Source organism: Mastigoproctus giganteus, chromosome 11, assembly GCF_048544385.1.
Source record: "Mastigoproctus giganteus isolate SK-2022 chromosome 11, ASM4854438v1, whole genome shotgun sequence".
NCBI classification, from domain to species: domain Eukaryota; kingdom Metazoa; phylum Arthropoda; class Arachnida; order Uropygi; family Thelyphonidae; genus Mastigoproctus; species Mastigoproctus giganteus.
In genome coordinates this window covers 161914503-161939991 of record NC_143585.1, presented here as the reverse complement: position 1 = coordinate 161939991, position 25489 = coordinate 161914503, and the positions used below count along the sequence as shown (strand labels likewise).

The 25489-nt window shown below is 37.9% G+C and overlaps 1 protein-coding gene across 1 annotated transcript in view; it reads left to right on the top strand.

Moving 5' to 3' along the window:
* Positions 1 to 25489, top strand: part of Su(fu) (suppressor of fused domain protein) — a 382271-nt gene that overhangs the window by 33459 nt on the left and 323323 nt on the right. The window contains exon 2 of the mRNA XM_090385208.1: positions 9823 to 9957. Coding sequence (XP_090241334.1) covers positions 9823 to 9957 — 135 coding nt within the window. The remainder of the gene's footprint in view (positions 1 to 9822; positions 9958 to 25489) is intronic.

The following is a 25489-nucleotide window of genomic DNA, read 5'->3' as shown; positions in this document are numbered from 1 at the left end:
ATCAGCATTGAGCATGCTCAAACCATTCAAGGCTTTATACACCTCTATCAGATCACCTCGCTGGAGCCTAGTCTCCAGACACTGTAATTTGCAAAACTTAAGCCTTTCTTCGTAAGAGTACCCCTTTGTTCCATTCACTAATCTTGTTGCCCTTCTCTGTACTCGTTCCAGCAGCTCTACATCCTTCTTGAGATGAGACCTCCAGACCTGTATACAGTACTCAAGGTGTGGTCTGACCATTGCCTTATACAAGGGAATAATCACCTTCTTATACCTGCTAGAAAAATTCCTGTATATCATTGACAAGACACCATTTGCACTGCTCAGCGAACTTCATATCTGCCTGCACAATTACCCCCAGGTCCTTTTCATTCTCTACCACTGTCAGTGTAGTACCACAGAGTTGATACGTTGCTCTGGGGTTGCTGTTTCCCATATGTAGTACTTTACATTTGTCAATGTTAAACTTCATTTGCCACCTCTCAGCCCATCTGCTCAACCTTTCCAGATCCTGTTGCAGCAGCATAGTGTCAGTAGTGTCCTTGACAACCCTGCCAACCTTTGTATCGTCTGCTAACTTGGACATTAAGCTTGATATACCATCATCAATATCATTTATAAATACAGAAAACAATAATGGACCCAACACTGAACCCTGAGGGACTCAACTAATAACATTAGTCCACGATGAGCAGTGTCCATTGATTACCACTCTCTGTCTTCTCCCCCTCAACCACCCCTTTATCCATAGCAGCAATTTGCATCCAATTCCACACTGCTCCAATTTGTGCAACAATCTTCCATGTGCAATAGTATCAAAAGCGTTTCTAAGATCCAAGTATATAATATCAAAGTTATTCCCTGCATCCAGTTCTTTGTAACTGCATGATAGTATCCAATCAAATTGGTCAGGCAAGACTTCCCCTTAACAAAACCATGCTGTGTCCGAGCTATAACTGAAGTCTTGTCTAGATGATCCTGCAGTGCTTTTTTAACCAGTGCCTCCATTAATTTTCCTGGAACAGAAGTTAAACTCACAGGTCTATAATTACTTGTAGTAGTAGTGGCATGTGATGCAAGAAAGCAAATGTATGAGCTTATGCAGCATCAGCCAAAAAAAAAAAAAAAAAATCACACCATTCCCTCCAAATGCCTGTCCAGTTCCTCCTTAAATTTATTCACCCTATCAACTTCCACAACGACAGAAGGAAGTTTGTTCCAGCAATTAACCACCCGCTGGCTAAAGGCCAATTTCAGCACATCTAATCTACATCTGTCTTTTCTTAATTTGAATTTATGCCCCCTTAGGTTCGTAATCTGAACAAGTGGAAGGATCCCACCAGAATTCAGCGTGCTGAACCCATTCAAGGCCTTATACACCTCAATCAGATCACCGCGCAGGTGCCTAGTCTCCAGCCACTGCAATTTGCAGAACTTAAGCCCCTCTCTTGATAAGAGGATCCCTTCATTCCCCTCACCAATCTTGTTGCCCTTCTCTGTACACGCTCAAGTAAATCTACATCCTTCCTAAAATGAGGCCTCCAGACCTGTACGCAGTACTCAAGGCGTGGCCTGACCATTGCCTTATACAGAGGGATAATCACCTCCTTTTCCCTGCTAGCAAAATTCCTATATATCATTGACAAAACCCCATGACCTGCCCTGGCAGCCTGTCTGCATTGCTCAGAAAACTTCATATCTGCCTGCACAATTACTCCCAGGTCTTTTTCATTTTCTATCACCTTAAGTGTAGTACCACACAGTTGGTACGTTTCTCTGGGGTTACTTCTACCCATATGCAGTACTTTGCATTTGTCAAGGTTAAACTTCAGTTGCCACTTCTTAGCCCATCTGCCCAAATTATCTAGATCCTGTTGCAGTAGCACACTGCCATTACTGTCATTAACAACCCTGCCAACCTTTGTATCATCTGCAAACTTCGACACTAAGCCTGATATACCTTCATCAAATCATTGATAAATATACAAAACAACAGTGGACCCAACACCGAACCCTGTGGGACTCTACAAATAACATTAGTCCAAGAAGGTGGTAGATGACTTTCATCAACCGGTGAAATACCACCACTTTGCTTATTGGAGGCTTGAAGTGGTGAAACCCATGTTTAGTCTCTAGAGCAAAGTTTCCGGCACCCCCCCCCCCCATACTTCTCCTTCAACCCATGCACGGTACTAAGTACTATAGGTTTTTGATACCTTTCGTGTTTGGGGTTTTCATAAAAAAAAAAAAAAAAAAAAAGAAGAGCAGCACCCATTGATTACCGCCCTCTGTCTTCTCCCACTTAACCATCCTTTTATCCATTGTAGCAACTTACCCTTAATACCATTCTGCTCCAATTTGTACAATAGTCTTCCATGCGCAACAGTGTCAAAAGCTTTCCTGAAATCCAAATATATGATATCAAAATTATTTTTTGCATCCAGTTAATTTGTAACCACATCATAATATCCTATCAAATTTGTCAGACAAGACTTTCCCTTAACAAACCCATGCTGTGTCTGAATTATTGCTGCAGTCTTGTCTAGATGATCCTGCAATGCATCTTTAACCAGCAACTCCATTATTTTACCCGGAACAGAAGTTAAACTAACTGGTCTGTAATTACCCATATCACCCTTCGATCCCCCTTTGTGAATTGGGGATACATTTGCACATCTCCAGTCTGTGGGTACCTCCCATGAGTCCAAGGAAGCTCTCATAATTATGGCTAGGGGTTTGCTTACTTCCTTTGCTGCCTCCTTTAATATAACTGGATAGATCCCATCCACCTCAGGTGCCTTTTTTGTGTTTATCTTCAACAATTTCTCCTCCACTTTACTCTCAGTTATTACAAGATTATATAGATTACTGCCAGAGTTAAGTACACCTCTGGCATTCCCCTCACTGAATAACTCCTCGTGTGAATGTCGATGCAAAATATTCATTTAGTTTGTTAGCTACCTGAGCAGGATCATCAACAGTTGAACCATCAACATTAAGTGGACCAATCTGATTCATCCCCTTCCTTCTAGAGTTCACATAAGTAAAGAACTCTTTGCTCTTTTTCTTTGCATCCCTTGCCAAAGATTTCTCATAATCTGCCTTTGCCTGCCTAACCCCTTTGTGACTTGGTTAGAGACGAGCTTATATCTGTCATAGGCTTCTGTGTCACATGTTAATTTATATGTATCCCATGCATTTTTCTCCTCTGCCATGTGTCTCATTAGTTCATCTGACATCCATATAGGCCTAAACCTTGAACAATATTTCTTAGTTGGTATGTAAAGCTTAGTAGCTTCCAAGATAAGTTCTTTGAATGCTTCCCATTTTCAGTTTGCTGTTGGTAACATCTTCAATTGGTCCCACTGTATAGAATTTAAATACTGTCTCAGACCATCGTAGTCGCCTTCACAAAAACAATAATCCTTCCCTTTACCCCTAATGGTAGTTACCTCTTTGAGTACATCCCACTTCAGCACACTGTAATCACTGCCACCTAGTGGTTCCTTTATCTGCAGATTCTTAATGCATGAAGAATCACTACTGATAATCAAATCAAGAGTATTACTCCCACTAGTTGCCTCCCGAACATGCTGATGTAGAAAATAATCATCCAATAAATCCACAAAAGCCTTGCTAGTGTGTGAGTGACCAACCCAAAAATTCCAGTCAATATCTGGGAAATTAAAATCCCCCATTATAAGACTCTCCGAAAGCCCACTCTATTTCTCTGTATAGTTTCTTATTATACTCATCACAGTCATTAGTCCTATAGCACACTCCTACTCTCAATTTTGATCTCCCAATGCTTATGTCACACCAGAATGACTAGACACTGCACTGTCCAGCGATGTCGACTGGCTTCACTTCCTTGGATTTTGTGTTTCTTAACTAATAGCATAACCCTTCCTATCCTGTCTATCCTTTCTGTAGACGTTGTACTCCCCAAATTCCAGTTCTGCATTCCTTATATCTGTGTTGGGATATCAGACACCACGTCTCTGATATCCCAACAATATCCGCCTTTGATGCTTTGAGCAATACCTCAAATTCATCAAATTTATTTACCAAACTCCTAGCATTGGTGTACACGTAAGTATTCATGCACCTGTTTCTATTCTTAGCTACCCTAACACAACCCGTATGTTTACTTGTACCGCAATGACTCCTAGCAGTCTCTGAAATATCCTGCATCTTGTTTTTCAGGCTTCTGCTTATTGCAATCTGCCCATAAGGAAGCCATGATGAATGTGGCTGAAATTGTTTTCCATGAAGCAGCAGAGCTGAGAGTAAAGGAGGTTCTCAATGATCTTGATTAGGGGCTTGGCTTTGTGTATGGGTCAAAATGAGGCAGGTGTGTCTTTTGTACGCTTTTTAAAAAGTGGGGTAATAGTGGTTTCCTTTAATCTTCTGGGGATTGATCCCTTTTTGAAAATGGCTTTTATCAGATGTAGAAGTTGTTGCAGGACAACAAAGCAGTGTTTCCAGAGTGCCATGGGGAGACTCAGTGTTTGTGTCCTAGCTTAATTTGAATTTGTTAAGGGTATTCAATAAAATCTCTAGATTGACTTCAAATTGTGTCAGAGTATCACTGAAATATGAGGAGGGAGGAGTGGTGTTATCCAGCTTACTGCTGTGATCAGATTTTTCAATATATAGTTCACTGTAGAAGTTTGCAAATTCATCTAATTGAATGGTCTTCATTTTGTTCATATGTCTGTGCTTTTTATAACCCATTTTCCAATGCTTCCAGAATGGACCCATATCATGCCTGTTAACATTGCATTTTGTAGGTTAGATAAGTAATTTTGGTAGGCCAAATTGATATTGTTTTTTATCTGGCTTCTTAGATTGGAGAACTGGATGTAGCTGTCATGTCTCTGTGTGTTTTTGAATTTGATGAACATTTGTTTTTTCTTAAGTAATTGGATGATTTCTTTTGTGAACCACACAGGAAATTTGTTAGTGTTTGCCTTTGCATGGTTCTTTGGTGTATAATTTTTGATAATTGGGTCTAAGTTGTTATATAGCATATCCAGAATTGTATCTGGATCTTGACTCCTAAATAATGGTAGGTGCCTTTGTAGCCAGGTGGGAAGGAGCAGCAGTGCGTAGCACAGGCTTCTTGATTAGACCGGGGTTCGAGCCCATCACCATCAAATATAGAGGATGTGGAAAGGTCAGGGAATGACCACCGCATATCCCGGAGCAATATGGCCTTAGTTGCTAATGCTCCTAAAAATCAAATAACAAACAAACCTAAATAATGGTTGCCAGTTTGCATTTGAGATTTCATTTCTTATTTTGTCCCAGTAGGCTCTCCTTAAATTAAAGGAGCATTGCCTGACTTCATTGATGATATATTTGGTCTTGAGATCAAAGTCAAGCAATAAGGCTAGATGATCCGAGTGGAAATAACTGTGAGTATAGTTAATATTTATGTTGAAATTTGTGAATACTAGGTCAAGGAGTTTCTCTTTTCTGGTGGGGAGTGTGCATTTTTGTTTCAGGTTTAGTCTGAGGAACATATCCTTCAGAAACTGCAATAAGTAGCTATTTTTATTGTTATGGTCTTCAAAGTGAGTGTTGAAGTCACCTAGCACTATTGTTTTGACATCACTCCTGGAGGAGATAAGAATGGGTTCTAGACCCTTCTGAAGTTTTTTTAAGGTGGTCTTTTTGACTGGGTGTGGTAGGTAGATTCCTACCAGTTGCACCGTTATGTTGCCAACTTTGGCTTTAATGTAAATTCCCTCAATATCTTATAGGGAGATGATGTCAGAGATGACAATTTTTTGGTGCAGTAAAATCATTACTCCTCCCCCTTTCTTGTTTTCCCTATCTCTCTTCTGATAATTTGAAAATTTGAGGGACAAATTTCTGAGTCCAAGATGTCAGGGATTAGCCAGGTTTCCGTGAGAACCCAGATATCAAAGTCAGAGTGGCTAACCTCTATTTTAAATTTATTGAGCTTCTCAATGATGCTTCTACAATTTTGAAAGTATATATTTATGAAGATTCTTTTATCTTTGTTTCTGCCATGAGTATTATTATTCATTGATTGCTATGTAGTGTAGTTGCTTTCAGCCTTTCCAGGGTCATCTTTTTTGTAGAAGGTGTTGTGTGTGATAGGTCTGTAGTCCTTATGTTTTCTGAACCTAAACACCTGAAATGTAACCCCATCAGGGAAGTTATGTTTAGATGTCATAAGTTCTACATCCTTTTGATCAAAGCTGATCTTAAAAGAGGAGTATATTTCAGGATGAAATGATTTAATTTTCTCAGCTGATATGTTAACGTTAATTTTTTTCTTAAAGTAGCATTCTAGGTCAGTCTCCTCCATGGAGGGTGCCAGCCCGGAGACATGCCATGAAATCTTTTTAGGAACCACTACGAGGTTTCCTCTATCCCCCTTTTCCAATGAATCTTATTTTACTATCATTGGTGTTATTGAGAGAGACATTAGCAGTAGTAATCTGGACCTGGTGTTTTCATTCAATCATCATCTATCCCTTTCTCTTTTCCCTTTTTAGTGAGTTTGCCTTTGTTTTTATTAGATGTATTCAGAAATCCATCATCAGGAGTGTCACTGGTGTGATTAGGTTTTGAATGTTCATCCTTAGCCTTGTTATTGTATCTGGGTTGGTTTTTAGGACCCTTTGAAGTTGGGGGTTGTTGATTGACTGGAGTGAGTGAGCACTTTAGTACTAGATTGAGCATAGTTCTCGTTTTGAGAAGCCTGTTTTAGATTCTTCAAAGGATGAGAAGAAGAGCCATCATTCTGAGAGATGTGCCTGTGGTCGGATTTGATGGCTTTGTTTGCCGGTTCTGTTTTGTTCCTGCTCTTAGGGATGGCCCCTAGAGTTATGTCATAGGCAGTCGGGGTTTGCTTGTTCGTGGTCTTTGATGAGGCTTCACTATGAGTTTGGGTTGAGACAGATTTTTTGTTGCTGCTATGGTTGTACTCAGTGTTGGTTCCTTTATGTGAGTACACCTTACTCTTTACTTGTGAGTTCATACAAGATTTTTAATTGGTTGTTACCCAGGGTTGAGTTGCTGGTTTGTTTGGCTGACATTGGCTCCTTGTTTGTTTTCCTTTCACTATCATTTCTTGCTTGGTAGGAGTTGGAGCTTGCATCCTGCAGTGCGCTGACTGAACGTGAAAGGTCTATTATGTTCTTGTTGAGGTAACTGTGTGTGATTTGGTTTTTAGGAGCATTAGCAACTAAAGCCATATTGCTCCAGGAAATGCAGTGGTCATTCCCTGACCTTTCCGCATCCTCCGTATTTGGTGGTGATGGGCTCGAACCCTAGTCTAATCAAGAAGCGTGTGCTACGCAGTGCTGCTCCTTCCCACATGGCTACGGAGGTGCCCACCTTTTTGCTCTCTCCTCTTTTTTTCTCAAATTTTCTTCATACTAGCTAAGCTAGAAAAGATGGAGGTGCAGTTTTCCCTATATTGTTTTGTTTTCTGCTGGATAAAAGAGCTGAAATGTATATAAAATTATTTAACATGATACACAAACTTTGGCCTCAACTGAATCCAGAGAGCATATATTTGTGGATTACAACTTGCAATCCATCAAGCTATTTGTGCAGTGTTTCCAGAAGTAAATATTAAATATATTTCACTTAATTAAAAATCTTCGGAAACACTTGCATCATGCCATCTTCTAGGAAGATATAATACAGATGTCAATTTTGCATTACATTCAAAAATGATCACATCTATTGTTGCATTTGTTCCCCAAGAAGACATTATTCATGCAATTACCAGTGTAGAAAATTATTTACCAGATGAGTTTGAACCAATTTTAGAATGGTTTTACCAATACATATTTTACCTATTCCTTTGTATAGGATGTCTCAGAAACAGTGGTACCAGAGCTGCACCAACATTTGACTCTAATGTTTGGTCCTTATACGAAGGAACATTAAGTGAAAATGATATAACAAACAAACAATTTTGCTGAAGCTTCCCATCAAAAACTATAGTTAGCTTTTGGTAGTAGTATTGCTCACCCTACTTTGTGGATTTTTATAGGTAAATTAAGGAAAATTCAAATAACTTGCAATATAGATTTCGAAAGAATTATTGCCGCCATGAATGTCCACATGACTTCAGAATTTTAAATAAGATCAATAACTATAATTGGCAAAATATTATAGAATATCTTTAAAGGGTTTGTAGTTTTATAGTTTATTTTCCAGGATTATTAAAAAAATTAAAAGATGTATACTTAACTATGCAATAAATTCTCTTCTAATAAACATATGTGTTCTTAATAAATAATATATTTGACTTAAATTTCCATTAATAAATTTATAACCCTAAATGAAAACGTGTATATAATTTTCTTTTCAAAATAATTTTTGTTGCTGAGTTTACCGTAACCAAGTTGTGTTATGTTTGGTTATAAGAATCAATTTTGAATGCCTTTGTGATATTTTTCTAAAGCACTTTTCTGGAGGTCACTACCATAAAACAGTAAAAACAATTTGCAGTTTCTGGTTTTTTGGGCATTTCTGTTTAGTGCAATCTATTATAAATGGCTAGTAAACTTGATTTTATTGCATTTGCATTAATACAGTTAGCTAGAATTTTGTGGATTTTTATGTTATTTGCTAAAATGTTTCCCTTTCCATGAAATCTTCAATCATATAATAAAACAAATTTTTAGAATTTTCTCTTCATTCCTATTTTTTAAGCTTTGTAAACTTGTTACTCGGTATCCCACTTGCATGTATCGTGTTAGTTGCGATTTGTGCATGTAATTGATTGCTTATCTTTTATACTGTTTTAAATTTTACAACCCAAAAAAAAAAAAAAAATCTTTGTTATTTATTTATTTTTTTTTTTTCAGGAAGCAACAGTTCCTTAAGAGAATTAGAACTCTTTGAAGTGGGTGCTCACTTTCCCATAACACAGGCAGGGGATGTATAAAGTGTAAATTTTTGTAATATGCAAGAAATGGTGAAAGTGGCAACATACACCACTTCTTGGTGCAGCATTTTACAGCTGTGAACACAGGAAACTTGTGTTAGTACAGTTATAGAAAATTAGCACTCATGGATATGAAAAATAACTTTTAGAGCAATAAACAGACAGCTTTTAAAAAATTTTTTTTCTTGTCATAAATTGGAACTGCTTTGCATCTTTTCCAGAATGGCTTGCAATTCAGCCATTATCATGTTAATTATATTATCACTTAAAAGTAAATTGAAATCAAACAACAACCTTTGAAGGCATGTACTGAGTTACAGTTGATTAAAAAATCAAATTTGAATAGCAATAATTTTTTTTTGGTGAGTCCACTCAAGCACCCAGACACCTACTAATGGATAATTCTTCCCAATTATGATTGGATTGAATATCATTATTTCATGGGAACAGAGTGGAACTCTGCAGGAGGGAATCAAAATATACAAAATGCTATAACAAATGTTGAGTGAACTGTGCTACAATGGGGGACAACTGTATTACTAACTAATCAAGAACAGGAATTGAATTAACAGTAATATAACAGGGATGCATTCCAAAAACAGTTGGTCTTTACCAGACTATTCCTTCCTTACAGTTCTTATAGCATAGTATGTCATCTTCTGTACTGAAGTTTTGTTTATATTTCAGCTAGAAAATTTGTTTGCTGCTTATTCTCTAGATAAGTATATGCTGTTTTATGAAGGAATTAAAATTTATGAAAAGATTAAGCTTTTGATTTTTTTGAAAAGATTAAAACTTTATTTTGAAATAAATTTATCCTTATAATTGAGTTTATTTCATTATGATAAAAGTTCAACTTTCTATTCCATTTTAAAAAGGCTAGGTGGCCCAGACCCCCTTGACTATATAAGCATGTATTCTAATCAAGGAGATCCACAGAAAGGCATAAGTCCCCATTGGCATTATATCAGTTTTGGTCTGTCAGATTTACATGGAGATGGAAGAGTTCATGAGTAAGTACTTAAACATATTTTCTTTTATTTCCTTTCATTATTTTTTATAATGTACCAAGCAGAGCAATATTAGTTCCATTGAAGAGGTAAATATAATTCAGTGTCACTGCATGCATGAATTGGAAAATGAACAAATTCTAGGTTGTTGCCTAGAATGAGTAACATATGACAAAGCAACCTCATTGCAAAGGGCCATTATGCATGTAGGTATAGACATGGTAAGGCTTATGCACAGTTTTGGTGCATTATAGCCTTAGTTGCTAATGCACCAATAAAACCCAAAAACCAACCAACCAGCTTATGCACATGTCAGAACTTTTGTTTGCATAAAATAAGGGATCATCTGCATTCATCACTTCGCCTATCTTCACAGAAGGACTGATCGATTAGTAATGCTTCTTTGAGCATAACAGATAACAAAGGTAATAAAATTTATATCATTTATTGAACAAATAGTGGAAAGCATGCATATATTTTTCTCCACATCTGCCTTCTTTATCATCTAATTTTTTACATCTTTCTTTTCAACACATGTGCACTGTTATAAAAGGATAGGCCCTACTGTTGAGGCAGTCTTGTTACTGTTGTTTTCAGCTCCTCACCAGACATGAAATGTTTTCCACAAAGATATCCAAATAGAGACACACCAAAAAAAAAAAAAAAAAAAAAAAAAAACAGAAAAAAATTGGCCCTCCTCTATCCCAAAACAGTGGCCATTATTTTTTGTGATCTGGCAAAATTTTTTTTTTTTTTTTTTCCCCAGTGGGGATGGTGGATGTGCCCATTTACGGGTGTTTAGAATAAGAGTCATAATGGAAGATTTAAGTCTCATAACCAGCAGTGAGCTGTGAATACTTTAACAATGGGCTTGCATTTTTGCCGACTTTTTGATGCGAAATATTCTTTGTGGGGTGGGGGGTACCTATCGAGTAAATCTGATCGGTCATGGAAGTGACGTCATCAGTGGCATCTGCCAGAGGCGCTTCCCACACTCAGACCACTAGTTTGTGTGGAGCATTTACTAGTAGTATGATTAGAGCACGTGCCACATTTTTTGTGACCAGTACAATATCTCGAGTTCTAACTTTTTTGGAATTTTTGAATAGTATGATGTCACAGTCATACTTCCTGCAGTTACTACTGCAGTAAGTATGATTGCAAGTATTTGTCATATGACTGCAACAATACAAAGAATTGTCAACAATTTCTTATTTTGTCTTGCGTTTTCACATACGCAGCTGTTCGGGGCACCTAACATTCCATTGTTAGGTGCCCCGATATTTAGATACATTGTTAGGTGCAGAGACATTTAGATACGTTGTAATAGCATGTATATGTCTCTTAATTTAGTTATCATAAATCCATTGTATATTTTCTTCCAGAAATTATGGAAATTTGTGAATGATCAATAAAATATTTACAATACAAAAGTTCTTTTATTTCGTAATCAATATATATAAATCAAAATATTTAAATGAAACGTAAAGGATGTTTCACGTAAAACCATCTACCGCGCGTGCTCAGCAGACGTGTGACTTTTTTATTCTTTTTTTTTTTACAACTAGGGAAATATAATTATCATGAAAAACATTGTTTTTCATGATAAAATTTTAATATTGCGAAAAAAAAATAACATACAAATATTTCCCATATTAAAAAATAACGAATTATCACAAAACATTCTAGAATATAAAAACAAATATTACATGAAACAACAAACTGTTCTAGAAAAGTTACACAAAAATCACAGATTACATGAAAAAAATTGACAAATATTCAATAAAATTTTGTTCTAAAAATTGCCATATGCAATTTACTTATGCAATATTCTTTATTAATATTTAATTCTTTATTAATATTTGTTTTCGATCTTCTTCTTTGCTCAATAGCTGAGCTATTATTATGAAGGAATGGTGTGACATAACGATCCAGGTCAAATCAAAGCAATGGTTTTCCATTTAAATGTATGGTCATCATAATCTGCAATGTGTTTAATTGTCAACATTATTCATTCATTTATTCATACAATATTATTCATTATGCTGAAAGCTCGCTCAGCTTCAGCACTGATAATCACAATGGTTTCCAAGATATTTCTGGCTTTCTTAATTGAAAAGGGAATTTCACTTGATTTTAAAGATAAACTGTCCTCGACAAAATCTCTAAAATCATTAATTTTTATTTCATATTTTATCCAAAAACAAATTTCTTAATTCGGTTTTCACGTCTTGCCACCAAGACAAAAGTTCTTTCATATTCCATAATTTCCGGTAGCTTATGTTTAAAATTTTCTTCATTTAATTTAAAATCACTCTGTTCCATTAATAACTTATCCTTTAAGGATAAAACAATGCATTTAATAACTTGTCACAAGGTAATTTTACTGTTCTTACTTTCGATTTTGATTCCTTCAAATTCTTTCCACTTCAACATGCTCTCAATTTTAGCTCCATAATTTCCTTCAGAATTTTTCAAATTAGCAGTATAGTTGGAATAATGCTAATTTTTCAAATTAGAATTGATAGTTGGAATAATTAATTTATCTGCTTTTACCATAGTGAATCTGTAAAGCTTCTGAAAGGTAAGAGAGCTCCTGCAGGATGTCGATCATTAGTGATAAATGGTTAAGAAATTCCAGATTTAAAAGTCGATTTAACAATCCGGAATATTTAACTTCTGATTCAAAATGTTTGCACAATGCAGGATAATTCCCTTAACCTGCAATTACCATCCGCAAGCTACAGGCTGCTCCTCGTAGCCCGAACACATGACCGATCTTTGTAGTTTCCACATCAAGTTCTTTAGCAATCATCTTTAATTTGTGGTGGTTTTTTTTGGAGATTGGTGATATCCCAGAGTACTACTCTGTAGGCGATATAATGCGTACAGTTTTTTTTTTTTTTTCATTATTGCCCCTATGCCATTATATTTTAGATCATTTTCTACACAGTGAAAGCCTCGACGAAATTTCAAAATCTGCCAACATTTCATCTTCGTAAAGTTTATATCTTAGTTGCCTCAATCCTCTCCCCCTCTACATTGTTACTGTCACTAGTTCTTCAAATATTGTGCAAAATGTCAGGATCACACGGATATTCAGTTACTATGACCATGTAAACATAGACAGGAGAAATTTATTGGAAGGTTGCATCACTCACTTCTTCGAAAAACATATGCTTATTTGTCGAAGTAAATAGGAACCACAACACAGCATGACCAGAGGCTATTATCCATGTCAGGAATCTTTTAATCCTCTGGCTGGCTATGGAAAGCATATTGACTTCTCTGTATGTGACTGCATAGGTTTTACAGACACCACTAACATTGTGAAACAATAATCCCTTTCACCCTTTCACACTTTCTAATTCTTCAAACAGGCCTCTGAGGTTGGGTATATTCATATTGTAGTTTTAAATGTATTTCACCAAACTTAAGTAGAAATAAAACACAACGAAAACTGAAATCTTGATAACTATGTATTTATAATAAATTATATATGCCTGTATTTACAATAAATTATATTTAACTTTACAACTAAAATATATGAAATATACATTAAAATATACTAAATTAAAAGCGATAAAACCATAGCTTTCGAAGGCTCCTGCCTTCTTCCGCGGTATTTTCTTTGTTCTGTGGTTCGTCTTTAAATACCAGCAGGTTCACGGTACTCATCATGTGTTTGTTTCCCACGCGTTCCGTTCTCTTGTGTTATGGAATCGGAAGTGGCTCGAGAGTGGGTCATGTGGAACCGTTCATCCCTTCTGAGGATAGTAGCCTCAAAGAGGGGATGCATCTGCGTTCCTCCATCTCTATTAATGTTCACTGTGGAACAGATCCGCAAACTCTCGAGCCACTTGCGGTCCCAGAACTTACTAATTCCCACACTTTCTAATTACCTAAAGGCCAGAGGTGAGAACAATGCATACAAAGTTCTCTCCTAATCCGTTACATGGAAATTATTTTCAATTAACGGAAACTACTGTATTTTAAATGTAATTACCAAGAGGAATTTTAAAAAATTTGCTATAAAGAAGTTGGTTAGAGATCCAACTGTAATTAAATAAAAAATGAAGCAATTTTACAATACATAACTGATCGATTGAGCCATTAAAATGCTGAGAATGGAGTCCTCGCTCCACCGTAGTTTCGGCTCTGGATACTCAATAATTGCATCCAGGATTTCATTTGTAAAATAAATGATCGTCCCAACAATGGGCTCGCATATTTTCAAAAAAAAATAATAATCGTCGGCTCATATACATGTATATGCACGTGTATATGCGTGTGAGACTCATCACGTATAGGCATGATGAGTCTCGCCATGAGATCCATTTCCGTCTCCACAGGTGATTCATACACAATAGATTTGACAGCCACCACAGAAAGAAATCAAGGCTTGATAAATTAGGTGAGCGTGGGGGTCAGGCAATGGATCCACCACGGCCAATCCATCGACACCCAAAACGCCTGTTCAAATGGTCACGAACACACATTCCATAATGGGCAGGCACCCTGTCATGTTGAAATCAAATGTTGCGTCTCACATTTGCTGGAACATCATCAAGTAACCCTGGTAGAACTTGTTCAAGGAAGATCCAATATTTAGCGGAGCTTATGTGGGATGGTAACAGGTATGGTCAGTGACTAAGCAGTCACGACCATACCTGCCCACACATTTATTGCAAAGCGATGTTGTGCTGCATGGGGGCACACACCGTGTGGGTTGTCGTGAGCCCACACATGAGCATTGTGCTGATTGAATAAGCCTTCCCGAGCGAAATAAGCATCATCTGGGAACAAAACATAAGTTGTAAAATTCAAGTTATGAACACTTTCTTGGAGAAACCACTGCACAAAAGCCACACGTGCAGGATGATCTTCGGGGAGAAGTAACTGAACCCTTTGGAGATGAAAGGGGTGTAAGGAATCGTCGTGACAGACACGCTGTACACTGAAACAAGACACTCCTAAGGCAGAGGCAGCGGCACGTGTGACGTGTGCTGGTAGTAGGATTATTCTTGATGGCATTCAACACACTTTCTTCCCTGGCGATAGTTCGTGTCGAACGTGGTCTGCCCGCACTACTCCTGTTACCTCTAAATGACCCATAATCGCACAAATTTTGATGCACACGCACAAACAAACGGTGGTCCGGTACATGTCTGTCTGGGAAGCGTTCTCTATAAATTCGTTGAGCGGCTTGTCCATTACTCTCTGCTAATCCATACACTAGGTGCATGTCTGCCAGCTCACAGTTTGTATATCGATGCATGCTCTTCGTATGGCGACTACCGCGCCGCCTATCGACTTACGGTAACGTTTCCGGTTATGGGTTCCTATGCGATTCACATTCCTTTAGATGTTATCTACCTCCCCTAAACGTTTGTACCAATATTTTTGAGACACCCTGTATATGTACATATACTTACACGTGTGCACATATATATGCACATATGCATACACGTGTGCATATGTATGCACACACATGCACACATATTTATCACATCCATATGCAAGTATGTATATATACACGCCTGTATGCATGCATACATGCACGCACATATATACATATACACCTCCTGTATGCACATACATGCACATGTATATATTCATGCATGCACATACACATGTGTATATATACGAATACATATATATACATACATACAGGCATGTACACATTGATGCATGCATGAATGTACATTCATGCATGTGTACATTCACATGTATGTACATTCATGTTCACATATGTATATGCACATTCATATACATGTATGCACATTCATGCATGAATGTGCAAATTCAATTTAACACAATTTTCTGGGTATAACCTCCATGCAGGAGTACATGGTGTGTGTTCACCCAGGTGTGAACCAACGTAAGCAGGGGTCGAGGTGTGGCGCCCACACCACATGGAGGAATGCCAACTCTCTATGTTACCGGGCAATACTAGGTGGTAGATGACTCTCATCAACCAGTGCAATACCACCATTTTGCTTATTGGAGGCTTGAAGTGGTGGAACCCATGTTTAGTCTCTAGAGCTAATTTCCGGTCAACCTTCCCTATCTCTTCCATCATGCAGTATGATTGATGACTTTTGAGGTTATGATGAACATCATGGCGAGATCCAATATTCCTTACATTTTGAGGGTACAGCATTAAAACGGTGTTCGCAGGCCGGCCGTTAGTTAGTACACTGGACTGAACCTATTGGTAACTCTCTAGGAGGCTTCTGGATCAGCTAGTGTATAATCTTGCTACCCCTACTCTGCCAGATAGTGACCGGAGGGAGTCCGAGTAGTGTGTATGCAGGGTGCATTGTCGAGGCCACGTTATGTCAAGGATCTGGGTATATTCTTACCATGTGCACGGCATATCCAAAAATATCATTACTTCATACAGCATGTCCCACTCACTTTTTCTTACTATTGAATACACCATGAATTGTCAAACTAATAGAGCAAGCTTATCTGCGAAAAGATCTAAACCTCCCAACCACTTCCTAATTTGTTTCACAAATGTACGTGGTCTCAATTCTAGTCTCAACGATGTCCATTTCCACTTGCAGTCTGCTAAACTCCATGTACTTTTTCTGACAGAATCTCAGTTATTGGTTGATTCAACTACAGCTCATCTCAGATGCCCAAATTATTTGCTGTATGATTCCTTTTGCCTCAAAGGTGGTACTTGTGCCTATATCCGTTCTGATATTCTGTGTCAAAGACTTGGCAATTTGGAATCTCATCTCTTTGATCTTCTCTGGCTTAAAATCTCTCTACCTCATTGTGTCAAATTCATCTGTCTCTACCATTCTCCCAATTCCACTAATCACTTGGAGCTCTTTGACTTCCTCTCTCTTTGCAACTTGACTTTCTCGAGTCCAACTTTCTTAACAGCGAGGTGATTTTAATGTTCACAACTCCAGCTGGCTTCTGTTTTCTAGTCACACCTACCCAGCAGGTCGAGATGCTGGGGCTTTTGCAATTACTAATGACCTTGCACAGATTGTTCATTTACCTACAAGAATACCGGACAATCCTGATCATACAGCCAATACGTTTGATCTTTTTCTCACAAACAACCCTTCAAAGTACACCGTCGAACTGAGTGGTCATTTAGACACTTCAGATCACTACTTGGTGATTGTCTCTTCTCCAATGGAACCTTTATCTCATGGCTATTCCCAACCTCGTCTTGTTTGGCATTACAAGAATGCAAAATGGGATGATCTGTGAGATTTCTTTTCTTCTTTTTCCTTGGTCAGATTACTGTTTGAAAACTTCTGATGTCAATGTTTGTTGAGATCGTGTCAGTGAAATTATTCTTGCAGGAATGCAATCCTTTATCCCACACTCCACATTAAAATCTCGTCCTTTATCTAAACCTTAGTTTTCCAATAAATGTGCTAAGGCTGTTCAAGAGAAGAATATTGCATATCGTAATTGGCTTGTTTCTAATTCTTCAGTTTCATTTTCTGCATACACCAGAGCTCTCAACAATTGTAAAGCAGTTATTAATCAGTCCAAATTAGAGTTTGAACAGGCTAAGAGTAGAAAACTTGCTTCTTGCCCTAATGGTAGCTGAGCATTCTGGTCTCTTGCCAAAGCTATTGGCCGCAACTTTTACCCATTTCTGCTCACACCTCTGTCCAAACCAGATGGTTCTGTTGTCATTTGAGCCAAGGATAAAGCTGACCTGCTAGCATCCTATTTTTCTTCCAACTGATGTATTAATGATCTTGGTAAAACACCTCCAACCATTCCCAACACGGTCCATTCAATGCCTCGTGGTCTTTCGTCAAAAGGATGTCAGAAGGATTTTGACGTATCTTGATGCTAAGAAAACTCCAGGTCCCGATGGTATTTCTCCACTTGTTCTCAAAACCTGTGCTCCTGAACTTACTCCTATTCTTTGCCGCTTTTTTTCACTTTCTTATTCCAAAGGTGTTTTTCCTTCTGCTTGGAAATTTGCTCATATCCAGCCATTTCCTAAAAAGGGTGACAAATCCCTCCCATCCAATTATCGTGCCATTACAATTACTTGTACTTCTAAAGTAATGGAGAAATCAATTAACCACCAACTCTTAAACTACCTAGAAACCTTCTGTCTGATCAACGATCGCCAGTATGGATTCCATCTGTGTCGATCCACTGGTGATATTCTGGCTTATGTTATCTATTTATGGACTAATTTAATGGAAAGGTTCGGTGAAACACAAGTAGTTGCCCTTGACATCTCTAAAGCTTTCGATCGTGTTTGGCATAAAATTCTTCTAAGCAAGCTTCCATCTTTTGGTTTGCCAACTGTTTTTAGTAATTAGTTATACAGTTTTTTTACTCTGATCAGTCACTGAGGGTGATGGCTCTCTGTCTTCTAACTTCTCCACTAATGCTGATTTCCCCCAAGGTTCAGTTCTTTCTTCCACTCTTTTTCTCTTGTATATTAATGAACTTCTTCCATTGACTGGAAATCCTATCGATAGTTTTGTCGATGATAGCACATTGCATTCCACTTTCTATTTTGAGAAATCTTGTCCTCTTCAATCATCTTCAACTTCTCAACTCGAAAATCTGATACCAATTCCTTAAATGTCGATCTGGTAATTCTCCAGTGGGGCAAAGACAGCTTAGTTGATTTTAACCCTTCTAAAACTCAGTCTTGTCTTATATCTCACAAAAAGGATTCTTCTGCTCATATGCTTATCTTTTGTGACACTGATTTTTTGGCAAAATGATATATCTCTTTTGGGGATGGCGCACTATGGTCATAGTTGCCGATGCGCCCAATAAATCCCGAAACAAACAAAGAAACAAACAATCTTTTGGGGATTACCCTGGCTTCTAATCTCTCATGGCACAAGCACATTACAAATATTGCTTCCTCTGTATCTAAAAAACTTGGTTTTCTGTTTTGCTCTCCGCGTTAATTTTATTCCAAACAGCTGCTCACTCTGTATAAATCGCAAATCCGCCCTGCCATGGAATATTGTTCCCACAACTGGGGTGGTGCCCCCAAAACCTCACTCAGGCTCCTTGATTCCATTCAGAAGAGGGCAGTTTGGTTAATTAATGATTCATCTCTAACAGAGTCTCTCCACTCACTGTCTCATAGATGTACTGTTTCTGCTGCATGCCTCTTGTACAGATACTTCCATGGCCACTGTTCTTCTGAATTGGCTTCTATAATTCCCGCTCTCTCTTTCAAAACAGTCCGAACCACGTGCCGACACCAGCCAACATACATTTACTGTCCAACTTCAAACTCACAGAACCAACTCTTTATCTTCTTCGTTTATTTATTCAACTGCTGTTTTCTGGAACAGCCTTCCTTCATACGTATTTCCTGAAAATTACAGTCTATCGAAGTTCAACTCGAATGTCAACAAATATCTTCTTTCGTCTTCTCAATCTCTAACCCAAGCTTAGTACTAAGTACTATAGGTTCTAATACCTCTCGTGTTTGGAGTTTACATAAAAAAAAAAAAAAAAAACACATTTAATGTTCAAATCAATTTAACACAATTAAAAATCAATTTAACACAAATAAAATAAGAAAATTAATTGAAAGAAATGAACGAAAAAATTAGAAAAATATTGCGTTCCTGAAGCTTACAATTCTTTGACTGTATGTCCTGATCACAGGAATGAAAATTACCGAATGGGAAAGAATGAAACTTAAAGAGGGATTGTTTGTCTTCACGCATACACTTTTAAAGCCCACGAATTGGAGATGAGATATGGCCGACGAACATTATTCAAAGGAAATTGCGTTGAACCTTGGTGCGACTCGTCTTACCAAGGTTCGACCTGTTTTCCATTGAATATTCGTGTTTATCAACATGTGCTCCTCGTTGAGCAGCATCAGAATTAGCCTTTCATAACGCAAAACACATCTTTTTATTTTATGAGGCCAAAATATTTATTGTCCAACGTAATTATATGTGACTATTAATTGCAGAAACCGTAGAAATTAAATTACAGAAAAATTCTGTTAATGTTCGTTGGCCTTATCTCTTCTCGGATTAGTTTGGTTTTTACGTGCATGCACGAAGACATAATCCCTATTTATCTTTCATACTCACCCCTATTCGGTAATTTTCATTCTTGTGATCACGACATGCAGTCAAAGCGTTGTCAGCTTGAGGAAGGAAAATCGTTTTGCAATTTTTTTGTTAAATTCTTTTAATTAATTTTCTCATTTTATTTGCATTAAATTGATTTTCAGTTGTGTTAAATTATTTGTTACTCTAATGTAAGCTTTTCGTTTTAATTTCTGGAGAGTATCATATGGAAGTGTTCTATGTACTAAATTGAGGTAAACTTCTCTTATTATTTTACACACACACACACACATTTGAATAATGTTTGAAATAGTTGAAAACTGAATCTACATGATGCCTGAAATATAAAAGCTGGCACTCTGAAATATAAAAGCAGCAGTTCTGTAATACCAGGGTGCCTGCCCACCCATTAACGAAGAGACAAGCCTCAAAACGGTGCCATCTGGGTGGTGGTGACCACTGAGAATAAGTAACAATAGTCTTCTCTTTTAGTGAAGCGTTACTTATTCGAGGTAGTGCAATACATGGCAACTCGTTGTGAAGGAGGAGCACTATATGAAATACAGATAAAATGATGCCTGTTCCAACTACAAAACGTAGTTTTTTCGTTTAAGAGTTTTCTATGGTGTATTTACACCAATATTACATAGAATACTTACACTCTTAAACATATGATGCTTTATTGCATCAATCTTTATTTATACATACATGTATACATACATACACATATATATGCACACACACACACACACACATGCATACACATGCTTACACACATGCATAAACACACACACATGTGCATGTACACATTCATACACACACACACACAGATATGCATGCATACACACACACATGCATGCATAAACACAACCATGCATTCATGCATACAGAGGGTGTCTCAAAAATATTGGTACAAACGTTTAGTGGAGGTAGGTAACATCTAAAGGAATGTGAATCGCATAGGAACCCATAACCGGAAACGTCACCATAAGTCGGTAGACGGCACTGTTCATCAGTTTGCGAGAGGGAAAATTTCTGGTTTACTAATTCAAGCAGTAGTTCCCGCATGAAGAACATGCATTGATATATACGAACTGTGAGCTGGCAGACATGCAGCTAGCGTATGGATTAACAGAGGGCAATGGACGAGCCGCTCAACAAATTTATGGAGAACGCTTCCCAGACAGACATGTACCGGACAACCATTTGTTTGTGCGTGTGCATCAAAATTTGTGCGATTATGGGTCATTTAGAGGTATGTGTATATATATATATATGTATTCATATACATGTATATGTACATGTGTATGTGCATGCATGAATATATATACACATGTATGTGCATGCACACACATGTGTATTCATATATTCACACACATGTATTCATTCCTGTACTGAATGAATATATTCATATATATTTATATATATTTGAATATATATTCATATATATATAGAATCGTAATATTACATCGTTTAAAATGTTAAAATAAAATAACATAAAATATTACATACTAAATATAGAACGAATCGATTAATGCCATCGTAAGATAGAACATTACTATTACATCGAACATTACATCGTAAGATAGAACATATTCAAACTATGGAGGGTTCTTGCACTGTAACTTATCTAATTATGGTGTATATATATATATATATGTTTATATATATGTATATAAAATATTACTAGTATATTTTGTCTAACGCTAGTTATACAAATTTTTGTATAACTAGCGTTAGACAAAAATTTGTCTAACGCTAGGCGCCGCTAGCATACACATGCATATACACACTGGCAACCCACTGACACAGTCTTTTCTGTCAGTCCGGCATATAGCGGTAAGTTCTTGTCTTTCTAATTTTTCCTTGCCTTTGTCTTTGTCTTTTCTACTTTAGCATTAGCATTAGTAGAGGCATTTGATGCAAGAAAGCAAGCTTATGCAGCATCAGCCAAAAAAAAAAAAAAAAAAAAAAACCCACTTCCACTTCACCCCTCTGTTCGTTCAAAATACCTGTCCAGCTGAGCCTTAAACTTATTTAGGCTATCAACCTCCACCACAAGGGATGGAAGTCTGTTCCACCAACCAACCAACCATCCGCTGGCTAAAGGCAAATTTCCGCACGTCTATCCTACATCTGTCTTTCCTCAATTTGAATTTATGCCCTCTCAGGTGATTTTTCTGAGCTAGAGGAAGAATCCCATCAGCATTGAGCATGCTTAAACCATTCAAGGCTTTATACACCTCTATCAGATCACCTCGCTGGTGCCTAGTCTCCAGACACTGTAATTTGCAAAACTTAAGCCTTTCTTCGTAAGAGCACCCCTTTGTTCCATTCACTAATCTTGTTGCCCTTCTCTGTACTCGTTCCAGCAGCTCTACATCCTTCTTGAAATGAGGCCTCCAGACCTGTATACAGTACTCTAGGTGTGGCCTGACCATCGCCTTATACAATGGAATAATCACCTCCTTATCCCTGCTGGAAAAATTCCTGTATATCATTGACAATACTCCATGAGCTACTCTTGCAGCCCTTCTGCACTGCTCAGAGAACTTCATATCTGCCTGCACAACCACCCCCAAGTCCCTTTCATTCTCTACCACTGTCAGTGTAGTACCACAGAGTTGATACGTTGCTCTGGGGTTGCTGTTTCCCATGTGTAGTACTTTACATTTGTCAATGTTAAACTTCATTTACCTCTCAGCCCATCTGCTCAACCTTTCCAGATCCTGTTGCAGCAGCATAGTGTCAGTAGTGTCCTTGACAACCCTGCCAACCTTTGTATCGTCTGCAAACTTGGACATTAAGCCCGATATACCATCATCAATATCATTTATAAATACAGAAAACAATAATGGACCCAACACTGAGCCCTGAGGGACTCCACTAATAACATCAGTCCACGATGAGCAGTGTCCATTAATTACCACTCTCTGTCTTCTCCCCCTCAACCACCCCTTTATCCATAGCAGCAATTTGCCTCCAATGTCACACTGCTCCAATTTGTGTAGCAGTCTTCCATGTGCAACAGTATCAAAAGCCTTTCTAAGATCCAAGTATATAATATCAAAGTTATTCCCTGCATCCAGTTCTTTTGTGACTGCATCATAGTATCCAATCAAGTTGGTCAGGCAAGACTTCCCCTTAACAAAACCATGCTGTGTCTGAGCTATAACTGAAGTCTTGTCTAAATGATCCTGCAGTGCTACTTTAACCAGTGCCTCCATTAATTTTCCTGGAACAGAAGTTAAGCTCACAGGTCTATAATTACTTGTGTCAGCCTTTGATCCTCCTTTGTGAATTGGGGTCACATTTGCACATTTCCAGTCTATGGGTACCTCCCCTGAGTCCAAGGAAGCTCTCATAATTATGGCTAAGGGTTTGCTTACTTCCTTTGCTGCCTCCTTTAATATAACTGGATAGATCCCATCCACCCCGGGTGCCTTTCTTGTGTTTATCTTCAACAGTTTCTCCTCCACATTACTCCCAGTTATTTCAAGATTCTGTAGCTTACTGCTAGAGTTGAATACACCTCTGGCATTCCCCTCGCTGAATAACTCCTCATGTGTGAATGTCGATGCAAAATATTCATTTAGTTTGTTAGCTACCTGAGCAGGATCATCAACACTTGACCCATCAATATCAAGTGGACCAATCTGATTCATCCCCTTCCTTCTAGAGTTTACATAAGTAAAGAACTCTTTGCTGTTTTTCTTTGCATCCCTTGTCAAGGATTTCTCGTAATCAGCCTTCGCCTGCCTAACCTCCTTTGTAACTTGGTTGTATATCAACTTGTATCTATCATAGGCTTCTGTGTCATGTGTTAATTTGTATGTATCCCATGCATTTTTCTTCTCTGCCATATGCCTCATTAGTTCATCTGACATCCATTTTGGCCTAAACCTTGAACAATATTTCTTAGTTGGTATGTAAAGCCTAGTAGCTTCCAAGATAAGTTCTTTGAATGCTTCCCATTTTGAATTTGCTGTTGGTAACATCATCAGTTGGTCCCACTGTATAGAATTTAAATACTGTCTCAGTCCATCATAGTCGCCTTTACGGAAGCAATAACCCTTCCCTTTACCCCTAATGGTAGTTACCTATTTGAGTAAATCCCACTTCAGCACACTGTGATCACTGCCACCTAGTGGTTCATTTATCTGCAGAATCTTAATGCATGAAGAATCACTGCTGATAATCAAATCAAGAGTATTACTCCCTCTAGTTGCCTCCCGAACATGCTGATGTAGAAAACAATCATCCAATAAATCCACAAAAATTCCTGCTAGTGTGTGAGTAACCAGCCCCCAAATTCCAGTCAATATCTGGGAAATTAAAATCTCCCATTATAAGACACTCTGATTTACTGGCCCACTCTATTTCCCTGTACAGTTCCTTATTATACTCATCAGAGTCATTAGGCCTATAGCACACTCCTACTCTCAATTTTGATCTCCCAATGTTTATGTCACACCAAACTGACTCGACACTGCCCTGTCCATCAGTGTCGACTGGCTTCACTTCCTTGGTTTTTATGTGTTTCTTAACTAATAGCATAACCCCTCCTCCCTTCCTATCCTGTCTATCCTTTCTGTAGACGTTGTACTCCCCAAATTGCAGTTCTGCATCCCTTATATATGTGTGACACCACGTCTCTGATATCCCAACAATATCTGCCTTCGATGTTTTGAGCAATACCTCAAATTCATCAAATTTATTTACTAAACTCCTAGCATTGGTGTACACGCAAGTATACCTGCACCTGTTTCTATTCTTAGCTACCCTAACACAACCCATGTGTTTACTTGTACCGCAATGGCTCCCAGCAGTCTCTGAAATACCATGCATCTTGTTTTTCAGGCTTCTGCTCATTCTAATAGAAGCAGTGCAAGAATCTCTTTCACCTCTGCCAGTGGCTACTGTCAATCTATTGGTCTTTGTCTCCCCCCAAGCTAGCAGTTTTCCGACCCACCTAACACTGCCTCGATAGCATCAGCAAATATTCTTGCACCCTTTCTATTTAAGTGTATCCCATCCCTGTAGAAGCAATCTCTCCTGTTAACAAGTACAGTCCAGGCTTTCATAGCGTTCCACTTACTTCTGTAAGGTCATCCATGTTCTTTATGATATAACTTATTAACACATTATTTAATTGCAAACATCGTATAACATTATTCAAAATTTTATTCAAAACTTTAAAATTGTTATTACCACGTGAACTTTCGCACGTGTTTTTTGACATACAGAACATGTCGGAAATGGAAGTAAGAGTATTGCTGTCTTTTTCATGATTTTGGTGGATGACCTCTGATGAAGACACAAAAATTATGAAAGACTCTGCAATACTATCTCCACCTAGGTCGTCTTTTCAAAAATATTCTTTTGTTTTACTTTTCTATCGTTACAATTATTTTTCCGGTTCCTTGCTTCCCACCGTCGTTCACAACACATATCGCTACCAGGGTACTCCG